At 32.9% G+C, this 17,147-nt stretch overlaps 2 protein-coding genes across 2 annotated transcripts; both read right to left on the bottom strand.

Annotated features, from left to right (window-relative positions):
* Window positions 1–4,413: 4,413 nt before the first annotated feature.
* Window positions 4,414–7,754, bottom strand: LOC130962540 (uncharacterized). The gene is made up of 3 exons (XM_057888744.1): window positions 7,749–7,754; window positions 5,829–7,385; window positions 4,414–4,920 (listed from the first exon to the last, which is right to left on the bottom strand). Exons 1-3 carry the CDS (start codon window positions 7,752–7,754, stop codon window positions 4,414–4,416), a joined length of 2,070 nt encoding a protein of 689 aa, XP_057744727.1.
* Window positions 7,755–10,659: 2,905 nt separating this feature from the next.
* LOC130962539 (uncharacterized) lies at window positions 10,660–14,412 on the bottom strand. Its single transcript, XM_057888743.1, has 2 exons — window positions 12,203–14,412; window positions 10,660–11,565 (listed from the first exon to the last, which is right to left on the bottom strand). Exon 2 carries the CDS (start codon window positions 11,551–11,553, stop codon window positions 10,660–10,662), a length of 894 nt encoding a protein of 297 aa, XP_057744726.1. The 5' UTR covers window positions 11,554–11,565; window positions 12,203–14,412.
* Between the last annotated feature and the right edge of the window lie 2,735 nt (window positions 14,413–17,147).

The following is a 17,147-nucleotide window of genomic DNA, read 5'->3' as shown; positions in this document are numbered from 1 at the left end:
CTTCCGTGATCACTTCTCAAATGGGCAATTTTCAAATCCTTTTCATTTTGAATTTTCTTACAAAGAGTGGAGAAGGCATAAAATGCATCATTCTTATGAGCAAGGAAAAGTACCCAACCAAATCTAGAGTAATCATCAACCACCACAAGACCATAGTGTTTTCCTCCTAAACTTTGAGTTCTAGTAGGACCAAAAAGATCAATATGTAACATTTCCAATGGCCTTTTGGTTGATATTCCATCTTTTGATTTAAAAGAGGATTTTACTTGTTTGCCCAATTGGCAAGCATCACAAGTAAGATCCTTATCAAACTTGATGTTTGGAATTCCTCTAACCAAATTCTTTTTAACTAGCTTAGAAATTTGGTACATGCTAGCATGACCCAACTTTCTATGCCAAAGCCATTTTTCAGATTCAAGAGAGGTAAAGCATGTTACATTTTGTTCCTTTAAATCCTCAAGAGTTAATCCATACACATTATTACATCTTTTAGCTTCAAAAAGAACATCCCCAGTTTTCTCACAAACCACTAAGCAAACAAATTTCTTGAAAATAACTTCAAAACCCAAATCACACAATTGACTAACACTAAGCAAGTTATGTTTTAATCCATGTACAAGAAGGACATCATTTATACAAGATGAGAGATTTTTACCCACTTTCCCAACAGCAACTATTTTTCCTTTAGCATCATCACCGAATGTGACAAATCCTCCATCATATTCATCAAGCTTTATGAAGAAGGCTGTCTTTCCGGTCATATGCCTAGAGCATCCGCTATCCATGTACCATGTGTTCTCTTTTCTTTTGGATGCTAGGCACACCTGCAAAACAATGCTTAAGAACCCTTAGGTATCCAAATTTTTTTGGATCCTTTAACGTTAAACCATCTTCTATGTCCTAAGCCATTGTAATCAAAAACAACTTTATAAACCTTGTCACCAATCATTCTTTCACCAAAGAAACATTGAATGGGAAAGTGTCCATTTCGATTGCATAGTCTACAAAATCTTGGAGTTGCTGTTTTGTTAAAACAAGTTGGGTCTTGATACTTTGCATCATTTGAAGATGAAGCAATGTTTTCAAAATGTGATTTTTCAGATTTATAAAAACCCAAACCTGCTTTATCATAAAGAGGTTTCTGACTAGCCAAGATTTGATTTAAATTTTCAGAACTTTGGGTGAACTTGGCTAAGTCTTCTTTAAGTCTGTTAACCTCTCTAAGCAACTCTTCATTTTGCTTAAAACAATTCACATATGCAAGAACTGAATGATCACTTTCACAACTTTTAATTTGGGCTCTTAACTGCTTATTCTCTTCAATGAGATCACAAACAGTTTCGGCCTCTCTTACTTTTTCTTTTAGAAAACTGTTTTCAGCTTGAAGAATGGTGACTTGTTGTTCAAGTTCTTGATTTTCCAACAGAAAGTATCTTATTTTTTCAGAAAGGTGGTCTATCATAAGATGAAGATCTTCAGTGTTAGGGTTATGAAAGACTACCTGATCTACATGATCTGCCATAAGGCACTGTTGGGACTTGGTTTCTGATTTCTCATCATCATCATCTGAGTCATTTTCCAACTCTTTCCATGAAGCCATTAGTCCTTTCTTCTTTCCTTTTCTTGGCTTTTCTTCCTTCTTCAACTTGGGACAGTCAGATTTGAAGTGCCCTAATTCCTTGCAGTTGAAACAGGTTACTTTGCTAAGATCTTTCTTCGTCCTCCTGGAGCTGCCGCCTTTGCCTTTGAGCTTTGCCATTTTCCTGAATTTTTTTGCAAACAACACAAACTCATTTTCAGAAGAGTTATCACTGGATTCATCATCCAGAGGATTAGTCACAGAAGAAAATGCAATTCCTTTCTTTTTTGAATCTTTTTTCAAATAGGAATTTTCAAAAGCAAGTAAGTTTCCTCTCAAATCATCAAGTGTCATGGAATCTAAGTTGCTACTATCAGAAATAATTAGGGCTTTTGTTTCCCACTCTTTTGTGAGACACCTCAACACTCTTCTCACTAGCACAGATTCTGAATGTGTGATTCCAAGAGCATCTAAGCCAATAGTGATGGCATTGAACCGTTCAAACAGTTCATCGATGGACTCTCCTTCCTTCATTGTAAACATTTCATATTCCCTGTTTAACATGTCTGTCCGAGTCTTTTTTACAATGGTAGTTCCTTCATGAGTGATTTGCAACTTGTCCCAGATTTCCTTTGCCGTTGTGCATCGTGATACTCGTCGGTACTCCTCAAAGCTGATAGCACAATTGAGCAGATTGGTTGCCTTGGCGTTTAACTCCACCTTCTTCCTATCTTCCTCGGTCCAGCTTGCTTCTGGTTTAAGAGAGGTTACCCCTTGAGCATTTGTGGTAGTCGGAAACTTAGGTCCTTCCAAGATGATCTTCCAAAGTCTGTAATCAACAGCTTGTACAAATATCTTCATCCTTTCCTTCCAATAGGTATAATTTTTCCCATTGAAAAGAGGAGGTCTGTTGCTAGATTGTCCTTCGGTCAGATTATAAGACACCACATTTGCGCCACTGTTTTCCGCCATTAGGATCTTTACTCCAAGCTGCAAAGCTTGATCTCTTTGAGACCAAGCTCTGATACCAATTGATGGTTTCAGTGGCTAAGAGAAGGGGGGTTGAATCTTAGCCCCTTTTTGCTTGCTGTCACTTGCTGGACTTTAGATGAGGCTTTTCTGTTTTATCTCGTCCCTAGTCACGAGACATTTTCATTTTGTCTCGTCACTTGGCATGAGACATTTTTGATGTTGCATCTTGTACAATAAAAACAGAATTGAAGTAGGAGAGAGAGAGAGAAGATAACACCCAGATATATCCTGGTTCAGCTGCTAAGTGCAGTGCAGCCTACATCCAGTCTCCATCACAACAATGATGGAATTTCACTATAATCATCCAGATTACAACTTGTAAAGTGCTAACCCAACTTACAAGGGGATTCCCACAGAATCATGAAACACAACACAGATGTACAAAGGAACTCTAAGACATCTATGGCTTTTTCTTTTAATTTTGCACTCTCTGCCTTTTTCCGCTCTATGGCTTTTTTTATACAAACCTCACTGTTTGCCTTTTTTTTTCATGAGACTCAAGACATGACAAAATTAAACAGAAAAATACTAAACAGAAAACATTGAAGGAGAAGAGAACTGCTAGCTTAGGTAGCTCTGAGAACTCTGTGCCTTGCACTCTCAAATCTTACTCTTTTCCTTGAATCAAACCATGACTGTTCACCTCTTTTATAGAGAAGTGACGCCTTCATAGTTGAGACCCAAACCCGAGCTCAGTTTCTTTTCCTTCAACAAAAACCGGTTCGGCCACACAGAGAGAAGAGGTAACTCATGCAAAAACCAACATGCAAATACCTCTAGTCCTTCCTTGGTCACCACTCTTCATCAATCCGAGCGCTCCATCCTTGGCTTCTTCTCCAAGATGGATTTCTGGCCCTTGATGCTTCATGATGATGATGACTTCATCTGCTTCATCTTCTGCCTTCAACCATCACTTCGCCACTCTAGCTACTCCCTGTGGTGGTTGATCAGAAACGAAGACAAGTCACGCCTCCAAGATCTTTCTGCTGGCCGAATCTTCTTCTTTCTTTTTGGGTATGGAGGATCCGAGATTAACTCACCAAATCTAACCATATTTGGTGATTATCTCAGCCACTACATACTTTTTGTTTTCTTGCCATCATAGTGATGGACTTATAGCTTGTCCTTCCTTCCTTTCGGTAGCTTACTCTTGCTTTCATGGAGGCCATTGTTTCCTGTGTATTAACCGAAGAGAGAAGAAGAAAGTGATGAGAGAGAACACAGAAAGTAAACAAAAGCAATTCAAAACTAGTTAAATGAAGATAGCTTGCTTTTACTTCCCTGGGTGGCGTGCAACACTAATCATAATAATTCCCATCAAATCAAAGCTAATTTCTCTCTCATTGTTCCAAAGCTAGCATATTAACTTTGAAATCCATTTTAATCAAGCAATGGAATCCGTTGGAGGCCTTCATGGATTCGGTTAATGTATGGAAACATTAACAGTTTGGGCTTGATTGCAATGAGGGATGTTCTTGGCCCAATAAAAAAGCATTTGCTTTCCTGATGAGATTTGGAGCAAGCTTAAAACAAATGGAAAGCATGTAACCCACTTGGGCTTAGAGCAATTAAAATCATTTGGGCCCAAGTAACATTAAAACTGCCATTTTTTTATTTTATTATCAAAACTAAGGCTGAATGCAAATTGGGCTAGCACCATCTTTTTTTATTTCGGCCCAATAAGACCTGCAGCAAAATTATTTAATCAATATATGAAAAATTCAGATTTAATAATTTTGCAATTAATTAATTTTAATAACGTTTAGTCATCACAAATATTAATTTGGAGTTTTCCAAACTCATCAGATGACATCATGATCACCATCATGTGGTTGAAAATCCAGCATTAAACTTTCGAGTGCTTCACAGTTGGATATGTGCAACTGTTCAAGTTGAACAAGACATTTGGCGGCTGAAGAAGTAAACAAATACTTCAAAGATGCACAACCCTCAACTTTCAGCGATGTGAGATTAGAGGAGGCCACCCAAGTGTGCTGTAACCCAATGGATTCAAGCTTGTGCAGATTTCTCAATTCCAATTCTCGAACAAACAGCTGTGAATGAATAATCTCAGGCTTTTGTAATGGGAATATCTCTTTGAAGGCACTATCGGCCACCCCAAGCATTTGAATATTGGGAAGTGGCACCTTCTTTGGGAAGAAATTAAAGGCAGATGCGGCATCTGAGTCATCAACATCATTAAAGCCCTGCAATCTCAGACATTTTATGTTTTCGGGGTCCGAATAAAGCATCATCACACCTTCCATGTCTATTGAGACTCGCTTTAAGTCTAAGTGAGGGGTAACAACCTGCTCCATCGGATTCAAAGTTAATAAGAAGGACAACACATGGCCATCATGACATGTGAACATAATTTACCTTCTCCATTTTTTAATTGCTGCAAAATGCGTACAGTATTCCAAATAAAATGAAATCAATGAAGCACGCAGAAGCTTGTAAGTTAAACGTGTTAAAAATCTACTTTTCTTGATGATGAAGAAAACATCAATTGTTTAGGAAAAAAAATGTGATTTTACTCGATCAATATAGCTTTTGTTATAAATAAAAAAAGATTTCAGATGACAATTGAATTTAAAAATATTTTAAATAAAAAAGATCAATTTGTTCAACAGTAAATAACAAATTTAATAAAGACTTTGGCACTTTCTTTTTAGTTATGAAAATGTATTATTGTGATAAAGTCTATTACAAAATAGTTGAATGTTTTTTTACTCTTTGTTTAAAATTTATAGATACTCTTAATTCAATCCAAAACTCAAAATAAGAATAAATTCTTTTGAGTTCATTGCCAAACTAGAATTTATTGCAGATAATTTCAAAAATATTATTTGACATTATACTTGAAACATACAAATAAATTCTTTTTAAATTGACTCTTAGATATGCATACAAGCTATTACCACATATACAAGCAAGAGATCAAAAATGGCAAAAGCAGCTCGTATTTACTAATGGTGGGTAGCTTCTCAAATTAGACACATGCATTTAGCTCATTATGAATGATTTAAAAGACTTGGATTGGTGCGTGAGAGATATATTAAATTTTTAACAAACTAAATAAGAATGAGCTGCTTATTGTGATAAATAAAATGTAGTTTTCTCAAAAGTACATATTCTACGGAGAAATAAGCATATCATATATAAACCTAACAAGATTAGAAAGTTACGAATATTTTTAAGGTAGGAGATTTCGTACCTTTGCAGTGGAATCTGTTGCAAATTTATAATGAGAAATATCCAGCTCTCTTAACTCGGGCAAATTTAGAATTTCCATTCCAGCATAAATGTATGTAAGATTTGGCAAATTGTGCAGAGTCAATGAAGTTAGCTTAGGAAACATAGTAAGCTCCTTATTTGTTTCTTTATTGTCTGCTTCATCTTTTGTAACAATTTCAACCAATTCCTCACAATTTTTTACATCTATCTTTATCATGTTAGACATGGGCAATGATGCTGGCAAAAAGCTTGTGATGCTTTTACATCCATTCACAACCACTTCCTCAAGACATAGAAAGCTGAGACTACTTCCTTTAGGATCCTTGTTCCAGATATGGCTTAGAGATGGCAGATACTCCAAAGTCAATTTCTTCAAAGGAATATCTATTATGTCTGTATCTTTTACATCATTTGTTGGAGCATCTTTCACATCAAATATTGTCTCAAAGAAACCACAATTCCCAACCACCAACTCTTCCAATTTATGAAGGGAAGGTAGCATATGCCAAGGTAGTAATGCATTTGATAATGAAAATTCAGAGTCTTCCATTCCATGATAAATGTAGCTTAGATTTGGCAAATTCCACAGCTTCAGACAAGATAGCTTGGAGAAGATATTAACCTGTTTATTTGTTTCTTCTTCTTTGGCTAGTTCATCTCTGGAGACAATTTCAACTAACTTCTCACAATTCTTCACTTCTAACCTCTGTATGTTAACTGATTCTGGGAACAAGGATTTTAAGCTTGCACATTCATCAACAATAACCTCCTCCAATTTCGGAAGACTGAGCTTTCCTTTCCAAACATGGCTCAAAGTTGGAAGTTTCTCCAAAGTCAATTTCTTCAAAGGAATAACAGTAATCATGTTTGTATCTTCTTCATTTGTTGGCGCATCTTTCACATCAAATATAGTCTTCAAGGAACCACATTTTCCAACCATCAACTCTTCTAATTTATGAAGAGAAGGTAGCAAATGCGATAGTAATGGACACTCCAAATTTGGCAAATTGACCAGCTTCAGACAACATAGCGTGGAGAAGATGCTAACCTGTTTGGCTACATCATCTCCAGTGACAATTTCAACTAACTCTGCACAATTCTTCACTTCTAACCTTTGTATGTTACCCTTGCCAACTGATTCTGGGAACACCGATTTTATGCTTGCACATTCATCAACAATAACCTCCTCCAGTTTGGGAAGACTGAGCTTTCCTTCAGAATCCTTGTTCCAAACATGCCTCAGAGTTGGAAGTTTCTCCAAAGTCAATTCCTTCAAAGGAATAATAATATTTGCTGTTGTCTCTTTGATTTCAAATATGGCTTCAATAGAATTGCATCCCCGCACCACCAACTCTTGTAATCGACTGAGGAAGGGAAGTAAATGAGAAGGTAGTATTGCGGTTGTAAAGAATTCATCACATCCTTCCACCACCAGACTTTCTAAAGTGAAACCAGAGGAGAAGGCCTCATCTGGAATATGCACTTTATCAAGCCATAAATCTTTTAGCTCCGAGTTATCGCCAAGACTAAGACGTCTCTGAGTTTTGTTATGTCACGAAAATAAATATAATAAAAAAGATTAATTAGAACTTTAAACATTTCAAATTTCTTATCAGAAATAATAATAATGGTGAATATAATTAATTACAAAAAAAATAATAAATAAATTTTGAGTTTTTTATTGGAAAGACGACTAAACATCTTTTTTTATCAAATTTAATAGACAACATATAAATTTCTTTATCGATAGTTTGAAATTGATATAAAAAATCTATGTATCACTTGTCTATAAAGATTTAGATATGGTTAGCATAATGTATTTTCTAATTATTTGTTTGTCATTTACCACTATATTCAAATTAAACATTTGATAAATAGATATTTGGAATTTTATATTTACCCACATTTATCATTTGTCAAAATTATTTTAATTAATATCTCTTTTGGCGTGACCATAAAACAATGCTAACAAAAAAAATATTATATTGCCAATTTTCATTATTTCATTTCTAAAATTTATATCAATATATAATAAAAGGATATGTGATCGATTTATTAACCGGTGAATTTTGTACCACTCTTAGCATATTTAACTTAATTTTAGAGATATTTATAGCCACTTATGTTAATTTATATTATAAAAAGCAGTACAAACATATATATAATAGTTGTAATAGCATAAATTAAATGCAATGTTAAAAACATGTAAAAATTTATCTTTGTCAATTTTAAAAAATTATACTCGATGCATCCATTTTTATATATTACTCTAAATAAATGCATTTATTGATTAATAAAAAAAATCAAAGTGGTGAAGAAAAAGAAATAATTAGATTATAAGAAAATATTTCATATATTTATTTTAAAATACTTGTCCAAAAAAATAAAATAAAAACGTATATTAGCCTAGCTAGAATGTTAAAAGTGAGATATTATGGAACAAAAAGTTTAATAAAAAATAATTATCTAAATAAAAAAAGAACACATATTAACACAAATGAATATAATCTTAATAATGCTTAAAATAATAGGTAAATAATTATTTGATTATCTCAATTAAATTTTTATGATATATCTTTCTATTTATAATTATTTCTTATTTTCATTTTTATCTCATTTCTTAACTAAATTTTATTAAATTAAAATATTTTTCTATTAATATAAATCCAAATTGAAAATTTGTTAAAGGTATTTTCATTATACATCACAGTTGCACTTCTTTATGTTTAGCTTTTCATATTTTATTATTGTCTAAAAATGATTATAATGTCCTTATATTTTAGTCGTATTATTCTATTTCTTCATTCTGCTATTCAAATCTCGAATTAAAAGTATTTATGTATTTCTTTTGTATTAAAAGAAAATAATAGTTTAACTATTTTTTAATTGAATATTTGAGATATGCTAAGTACCAAAATATATCGTAGAGTAACATGATATAGGAGAGTGATGTATGTTAGCCTTGTTTTGTTAAAATTTTTAAAGAGTCATCAGTACTTTATTTTGTATTTGGTAAATCAAAATAATTATATATTTATGTTTGTAATTTTAAAATATTATTTTTTTTAAGTTAGTTTATATTTATTAAAATTTAAAAATCTCTAATATAATTTTATATATTAATAAATATTTATATTATTCTTGATTAAATTATTGATGTCAAATTCCATTTACAATCAAAAGATTATTTGTTTAATTTGATAAAGTTATTTGTTTAAAATAAAAGATTTCTCAAACTAAGTTTTTGTTATTTTCAAGAATAATGATAACATCACTCTTCTTTTGTGTTAGTTTTTAAAATATCCTTTATTTTATTTATTTATTTTTATAAATTTTGTTAGGACACCACTTATATAAACATGTCAAAAATAATTTTTTCTAAAGTTGTTATTTAGCCACAATTAAAAACTTATTCTAAAAAAACATAGATTAATAATAAAGTACAAATTATGAATAAAATTAAAGATCTAATAGAAGAAATAATTATACTAATAATTCTAAGTAATATTAATTCAAATGACACTGAATATTTCTTAAATCAATACAAAATATTTATTTTTCCAAAATCTCAATTTTACAATAAGTTTCATTCAAAGAATTCAAAAATAAATAAGAATTACTAGAGTAAAAATGGAATAATTAAGAATTGGTAGATTCAAATATAGATATTCAAAAGTAAGAGAAAAGAAAAAAATTATTAAAAAATTATAAAAATTGTAAATAAAAAATCAACTCATAAAAAATTATTAAATTCGTAAAAATAAAAAATATCAAGATGATAATAAAATAAAAGTAGAAAAATAATATTACAAAGATTTATAGAAAATAATAAAAATAAAACAATCCACTAATAAAATTTTGTTAAAAATTAAATTCTAAACAAATTAAATAATGATTATCAGAGTCAAATTAACGATTTCCAGCTAAGAATATATCAATACTTTTTAATAAAGATAATATTTTTAATTTATGATACATGTCAAAAATTTAATATATAATAATCTATTCAATGAATGAAATTAAATGTCTTTATTTAAAGATATTTTAAACGTCTTTGCTTAAGTCTCTGTCATTTTTTTCCATTAAAAATTATTTAGAAATATTATATAATAAAAGAGTAACATTATCAATTAGATATAAGACTTTATCAATATTGTTATTATCAATTAGAGAACAACAATTAACAAGTGATTATTAACAATGAACAATACATGATTTTTTCAATGCAATACACAAACTTAAACTAAATTATTATTGGTGAATTTTAATGCATTCCAAAAAAATAAAATAAAAAGTGCAATATTCTTTATAGTGTGAATTTTGAATCTTAAATTTTAAACTCAAAATCTTAAATTTAAACTATTGATATAAATAATAATAAATAAAAAAATTAAAATTTATTTAATTGAAAAAGAGTACAATGCTAATACTTTTACTTGAATGTTTAAAAATGAGCCTTATTATTTATTTTATTATCACCAAGTATCCTGTTACTGAAAATCTATTTGATTAATCCATTTTATGGTTTCTCTTATCTAATTTCTTTTTGTTTTTTCCATACTCTTTCTCTGAGTTGAAATCACTGCAAAATAATTATTTATCAATTAGTTAAAGGTGTTTGTTATAGTATCTAAAAATTATTGTCTAATTACTAAAAAAATTAAATAATTAATTTTAAATTTTAAAATATAAAAGTAAAAAATTTAAAATATTTAAAAATTATTATAAAAAATAAATTAGATAAAAATTAGATACCAAATAAAAACATCTATAAAATTGACCTTAGTTAAATTAACCAAGTGTTTAACTTTCTAAGGAAAATATTTGAAAGTGGCACATAGTAAAATTTTATTTGGAGAAGGGTCTTTATTTATTACCTGACTTAGAGACTGCAATACTACTAGAGCGGCATTATTAAGATCACGGAGGAAGACAAAATCATCACTTGAGTCGTTGTAAGAAACTTGAATGCTTCTAGAAACGCCGACATTTCCATGAGAGAAAACTTTCATCTTGGAGCAATCCACTATGTCCAGTTGAATGAGAGAGGGCAACTTCAAAGTGGCATTCCCTGAATAAAAGCATTCCAGGCTTTCCAAAGATCGAAGGATTATCCTCTCTAGCTGCTCAAATTCAATAACTTCGTCTTCCGTCATAGCACTCTGCTGTTCTTCCCCCACGATTTCTTTCAAAGATCTGCACTTCTCAACTTGCAACTCCTCAAGGTGTATTAGCATTTTCGCTGTTGAAGATATGAATAGACGCAGCATTGCATCACATGCTCCTATGTGCAGTTCTTTTAGAAAGGAGGGAGATTGTAGCACTATTGTTGTCAATTTTGGACAATAAGAAACACGTAATAGACGCAGCTGATTTGACAAGTATTCTACCCCACTCATGGATTTCAACTCATCTAAGTTGAATAGGTACAATTCTTTTAAGTTTCCAAGAATCTCCTTATTAGTAGCTTTATCATGGGAGGGAAATATATTTTTGAGGATTTCATCACAGTAAAGGCCTATTACTTTCAGTGTTTCCAACTTGGGTGTCTTCTCAAATAATTTAACCGCCACATTACAGTTACTCTTCCCATCATCAACAACAAGGACAAGTTCATTCAAACTCTCAAGATTTTCGTTATTCAATTTTGTCAACCATGAACTTAAAGCTTCAGTGTGTCTCCAATTCAGAATCAAAATTTCCATCTTGGAAATATCCTATGACAGAAACGGTTGATAAGTATAACATTTTGAAACTTAGGATTATAAAAGGTAACAATTAATTATTTCAAAATTGTAAAATTGCTAGCAAATTGACTCTAATAAGTATCAATTATTTTAGATATAGACAATTATTATATAGCTTTTACAAAATAACTATCATATAAGGTTTAGGTTTACTAAAACTAACTTTTTGTGTATTACTCAAACAAATATTAATATCTTTTTAATCAAGTAATCCAAACACGCATGAATTATTTTTATATGATTAATTATATAAATAAACAATCATTTAAAACAAATTTAATTGCAGACTTCTTCATTAAAAAACAGAGAAGAAAAAAAAAGAAAGTGAAAAACATACAATAATATTTTTTTGACATCAGAAAATATAAAAAAAAAAGTATTTATCCAACACTCTTTACAAATTGGAAAGTGTGTATCTCATTTAACATGACTGATAAAATGAGTTTTAAGTTGCTATTTATTCTTGAAAGTGCAAGTAACATTAAGAATATAAATATGAGATCTAAATCCTATAAAATAAAATGAATTATAAATATAAAATGAAAAGATAAAGCTAATCATTATTACAATAGAATAATGAAACTCAAAAGTTGTTATAATAAATTACCTTTACCTTAGAAGATATTATAACAAATAACAATATAAATTATTGATGGTTTCAGTGGCTAAGAGAGGGGGGGTTGAATCTTAGCCCCCTTTTTCCGAGGCTAACACTTGCTGTCCTTCTGAAGAGACTTTTCTGTTTCTTGCTCGTCACTGGATACGAGCAACTCAGTTTTGTCTCGTCCCTTGCCACGAGACTTTTTGTTTCGTCTCGTCACTTGGCACGAGATAATTCTAGCTTTTGCTCGTGTGTGGCAGAAAACAGAAATGGAGTAGAAAGAGAAAGAACTTGCACCCAGATATATCCTGGTTCGGCTGCTAAGTGCAGTGCAGCCTACATCCAGTCTCCATCACAAACATGATGGAATTTCACTATAATCAACCAGATTACAACTTGTAAAGTGCTAACCCAACTTACAAGGGGATTCCAACAGAATCATGATACACAACATAGATGAACAAAGGACCTCTAAGACATCTATGGCTTTTTCTCTTAATTTTGCACTTTCTGCCTTTTTCCGCTCTATGGCTTTTTCATTACAAACCTCACTGTTTGCCTTTTACCATGAGACTCAAGACATGACAAAATTAAACAGAAAAATACTAAACAGAATACATTGAAGGAGAAGAGAAATCTGTTAGCTCAGGTAGCTCTGAGAACTCTGTGCCTTGCACTCTCAAATTTTCTCCTTACTTCAAACAGTGGTTGTTCCCCCTTTTTAAAGAAACAGGAAAGCCTCCACACTTGAAGCCAAAACCGAACCAACTTTCTTCCTCCTTCAACAAACCGGTTCGGCCACACAGAGAGAGAAGAGATAACCATGCATTAACCAACATGCAATTACCTCTAGTCCTTTCTTGATCATCAACCTTCATCAATCCGGGCTCTCCATCCTTGGCTTGCTCTCCAAGATGGATTTCTGGCCCTTGATGCCTCATGATGATGATAACTTCATCTGCTTCAAACTCTGCCTCCAACCATCACTTCGCCACTCTAGCTACTCCCTGTGGTGGTTGGTCAGATTCGAAGACAAGCCATGCTCCAAGAATCTCCCTTAGCTGGCCGAATCTTCTTCTTCCATTTTGAGCATGAAAGGCTCAAGATTGCTTCACCAAATCTAACCATATTTGGTAAGCATCCTAGCCACAGCTCATCTTTCTTTTGGTATGTTTTCTTGCCATCATTAGCTTGATGGTCTTGATGCATGCTTCTCTTTCCTTTTCTTCGTTGAAGAGCACGGCCTCCATTGTTTCCTGGACAAGGACCGAATAGAGAAGAAGAAAGAGATGAGAGAGAATGAAAGAAATCTGAAGAGAAGAAAAGTAATGCAAAGAAGTTAAACAATTAATTAGGCATAGCTTGCTTTTACTTCCCTTAGCATAGAGTGGCGTGTTTGACATAACACCCATCAATCAATTCAGCTGTATTTTCTCTCTCATGTTCCCCATGCATTAATTAACAATGTAATAGATTTTGAAATCCATCACTTTGTTAAAGCTTGGTTCCGTTGGAAGCATTATGCTTTCATTTTTCTTTTATTTCGGACCAAGCATGGAAGCTATTCTCTTTAGTATGATTTTGGGCTTGTGACAAAATGATCAAAGCCGGCCCATTTAATAAGCATTTGCTTTCCTGATAAAATTGTGTAACGGATCAAGCATGGAAAGCAAACAATAGAGCATTGGGCCTGCAACATTATTATTTATTCTGGCCCATTAATATAAAATTTCAGCCTCATGATATAATGCATGCATCAAGGCTAATTGTTGGGCTTAAGTCAGAAACTCCTTTCTCGGCCCAACATAAAATCTGCAACAAAATTATTAATCAAAAATGTTAAATGAAAGTCAGATTAATAATTTTGCAATTATTTATTTTAATAATATTTTAGTCATCACAAGTATTATTTTTAGAGTTTTCCAAACTCATCAATCTCCCCCTTGATGACAAACATTATTAAAATTGAAATGGAAAGAAATTAAAAATTGAGTAGGTAATACTCCCTTTGATTTGAATTTCTCCCCCTTTCAAAATGTCACATGGCTCCCCCTCAATATATGCTATTTTACCAAGGGAAGCATAAACCTGTAACATTTAAATCAAGCTTCAAGTAACAATGTTATTTAGCAGATTTTATAATGCTAAATTGCTTGATTTATGAGCAGTTTTAATTGATAATCAAAACTCATTTGATATCATAACTGATTTACTGCTCAAACTTTTCATACAAAAAGATATCCAAATATTTTTCAAATATTTTCCTATCAGAGCAAAACAACATAATGAAAGATATTTGAATACAAAAACAAGGCAGTTTTGATATGTTACACAATTAAAGGAACTGCCAAAAATAAATTTTTAAACCAACCAGTTTATCTATGAAGAATCAATCAGCCATGCATCATCATTATCAACCAAATGCTAAAATTGACTAATCATGATAAACAAATATAGTTCAAACAGGTTCAAACAGCAATGACCATATACAATCAACATGCATAATCATAATAAACAAATGTATTTCAAACAACAATGATCATATGCAATCAACATGCATTCTTTGAACAAGGGTAATCATGAATTTTCAAAAAAAATGAAAATTTCAACCCCTGTTTCCTTCCAGCCCCTGTTTCGTTCCAATTTCAATTTTGGAACCTAAATTTCCTCCCCCTTTTGTCATCAAAGGGGCACCTGCACAATCCATGATTAATATAACACAAAAAAGCAACAAGATGCAATAGCAAAAGTGTATCAAAGCATCCTAAAGCAGTGAGTATCAAGTCATGCTTATACAAAAAAAAATTGAGCCTAGTGGAGCCAATATCAAACAGAAAAAGAATCATTAATCATCAGAAAAATGCATGTCCTCTTCTTCAGCGCCTCCTTCACTCTCTTCTCCCAAATCCTTGTTAAGATGTTCCAGCATCAAGGTGACCCTTTCTTTGCAATTTTTCCAAGCTTTCTCATTCTCATAGGCCTATTTCTGGGCTTCTTTATGAGAGCGAAACATCATATCAGCCATGTTTGAGAATTCTCCCAAGATCTGTTGAAAGGACCTGATAGTTTTGGAAGATTCTGGCCTTCCTTCATGCTCACTGTCCGATTTTCTTCCTTTGGTTTCTTTAGTCACGCCTCCACCACGGATCATAGACACTTCATTTTCTACCTTCTCATTCAACAGATCAACTCTAAAGTACTCAAAAATTCCAGTTAAGAACATACCATAAGGCAGATTAGCCTTTCTGGTGCTTCTAACAGAATCCCACATGTGTCTAATCATAATATAACCAAAAGAGATAGGAGTAGAGGTAACCAAAGCAAACAAAATGAGACAGTCAGAAAATGTTACTCGGTTGTGTGAGCCGCTTTGGGGAGTCAGAATATGAGTGATGATGCGATGAAGCAAGGAATTGACCGGTCCAAGCGCTTTGTGAGTTGGATTGGTTCCATGCAATCCGGAAAGATTTGTGCAAATGTGCTGAAGAACAGTTTTGTGAGAAATGCCGACTTGTGTGTCCCATTTTTCCACCATGTAAGCTTTCGGTCCTTCATCCTTGAAGCCCAGGGCCGCTCCAATAGTCTCAGCATCAAGGGCTATTTGAACCCTTTTGACATAGGAATGAAGGGTGCCATCGATGAGCCGCATGTTAGCATAAAATTCTCTAACAAGACCTGGGTATACTGGCTTTTTGATAAGAAGCAGAGGTTTCCAGTTGAGAAGTTCAAACAGAGAGGAAATGTTGGTGTTCTTGAGATTGTCGAGACTGACAAGATATGTAGTGCACAGATGGCGTTTCTCCACAACCTCTTTATGGAACTCATATGAGGTGCATGAGTTAAACCTGCTTGGATCATAGTGGGAGTGAGACTTGCGAAACTTGTCTCGGAATTCCATGGATTCCAAGTTCGCAGGTTCGGTTGTGTCATTTAGTGCAAACCCTTGATCTTTCTTTGAGTCTTTTCCGGGGGTTGTTTTCTTTGGTGATGAGGGAGGAGGTGAAGGAGTAGGAGAGGTATGAGACTCTTGCTCTTCTTCTTCGACTGCCGGTTGTTTGTTCTTTCCTCGGCCTGAGCTCTTGTGAGCAATAACTTTCTTTCTCATGGTGGTGGTTCGCTTTGATGGTGGTGAAGGAGAAGATGATGAGGTTGAGTGAATGTGGATATGAGTGTGAGTTTGAGGCGTTGGAGGTTTCTGAGAAAGAAGAATTCTCTCACTCTTTCTTGGCGCGGTTTTCTTTTTCATATTAATGGAGGAATGAGAATATGAAGAGGTGAGGTTGACAACCGAGTGGAGTGGGAGAGAAGCAAGGTGGGTGATGCATTTAATGTGGCGTGGAGAGAGAGAGGATGGGAATAATGATCATTAGTGGGCGGTTAATGACCATTATGGGCGGTTATTGCCCAAAAAGATGATTTCCTTTTTAACTTTTGAAATCAAAAACTGAAAAGTGGTTGCCTTAAATCAAGGGATTAGATGGAGAGTAGGATTTGATTTGACACTAACTACTTCCAAGAGGATATGGTGACACAATGAAGAAGATTCTTTATTTGTATGGGAAGGAAGTTAACAAAACTGTTATTGTGGGGTCAGGGAATTTTGGTGGGGCCCATAAAATTTTGAATTCTGCGTTGCCTCCCCCTTGACCACAGCTCTTCCATTGTGCCATTTATTTTTATCTCGTCCAAACCTACGAGCAAAACAGAATAGAGTCACAACTTCACATATTTTCAATAAAACTCAAATCAAACATTCCCAAACTTTTTCTCAATGTACAGAATCTGTCTTCACAAAGAGGTTTTGTAAAAATATCAGCAATTTGGTCTTCAGATTTTACAAATTGAATATCAATAGTACCCTTTTGCACATGTTCTCTAATGAAATGATATTTTATCTCAATGTGCTTAGTTCTTGAGTGCAGAACAGGATTTTTTGAAATGTTTATAACAC

The sequence above is a fragment of the Arachis stenosperma genome, chromosome 2 (genome assembly GCF_014773155.1).
Source record: "Arachis stenosperma cultivar V10309 chromosome 2, arast.V10309.gnm1.PFL2, whole genome shotgun sequence".
Classification (NCBI taxonomy): domain Eukaryota; kingdom Viridiplantae; phylum Streptophyta; class Magnoliopsida; order Fabales; family Fabaceae; genus Arachis; species Arachis stenosperma.
Note: the sequence above shows the minus strand (reverse complement) of the source record. Positions and strands in the feature narration are given on the sequence as shown.

Bases quoted from the DNA above. Each gene is read 5' to 3' on its own strand.
- LOC130962540 (XM_057888744.1), bottom strand. The intron at 4,921-5,828 runs GTACGAAATCTC...CCGATGGAGCAG, and splicing joins CAACAGATTCCACTGCAAAG to GTTGTTACCCCTCACTTAGA.
- LOC130962539 (XM_057888743.1), bottom strand. From the start codon at position 11,553: ATGGAAATTTTGATTCTGAATTGGAGACACACTGAAGCTTTAAGTTCA.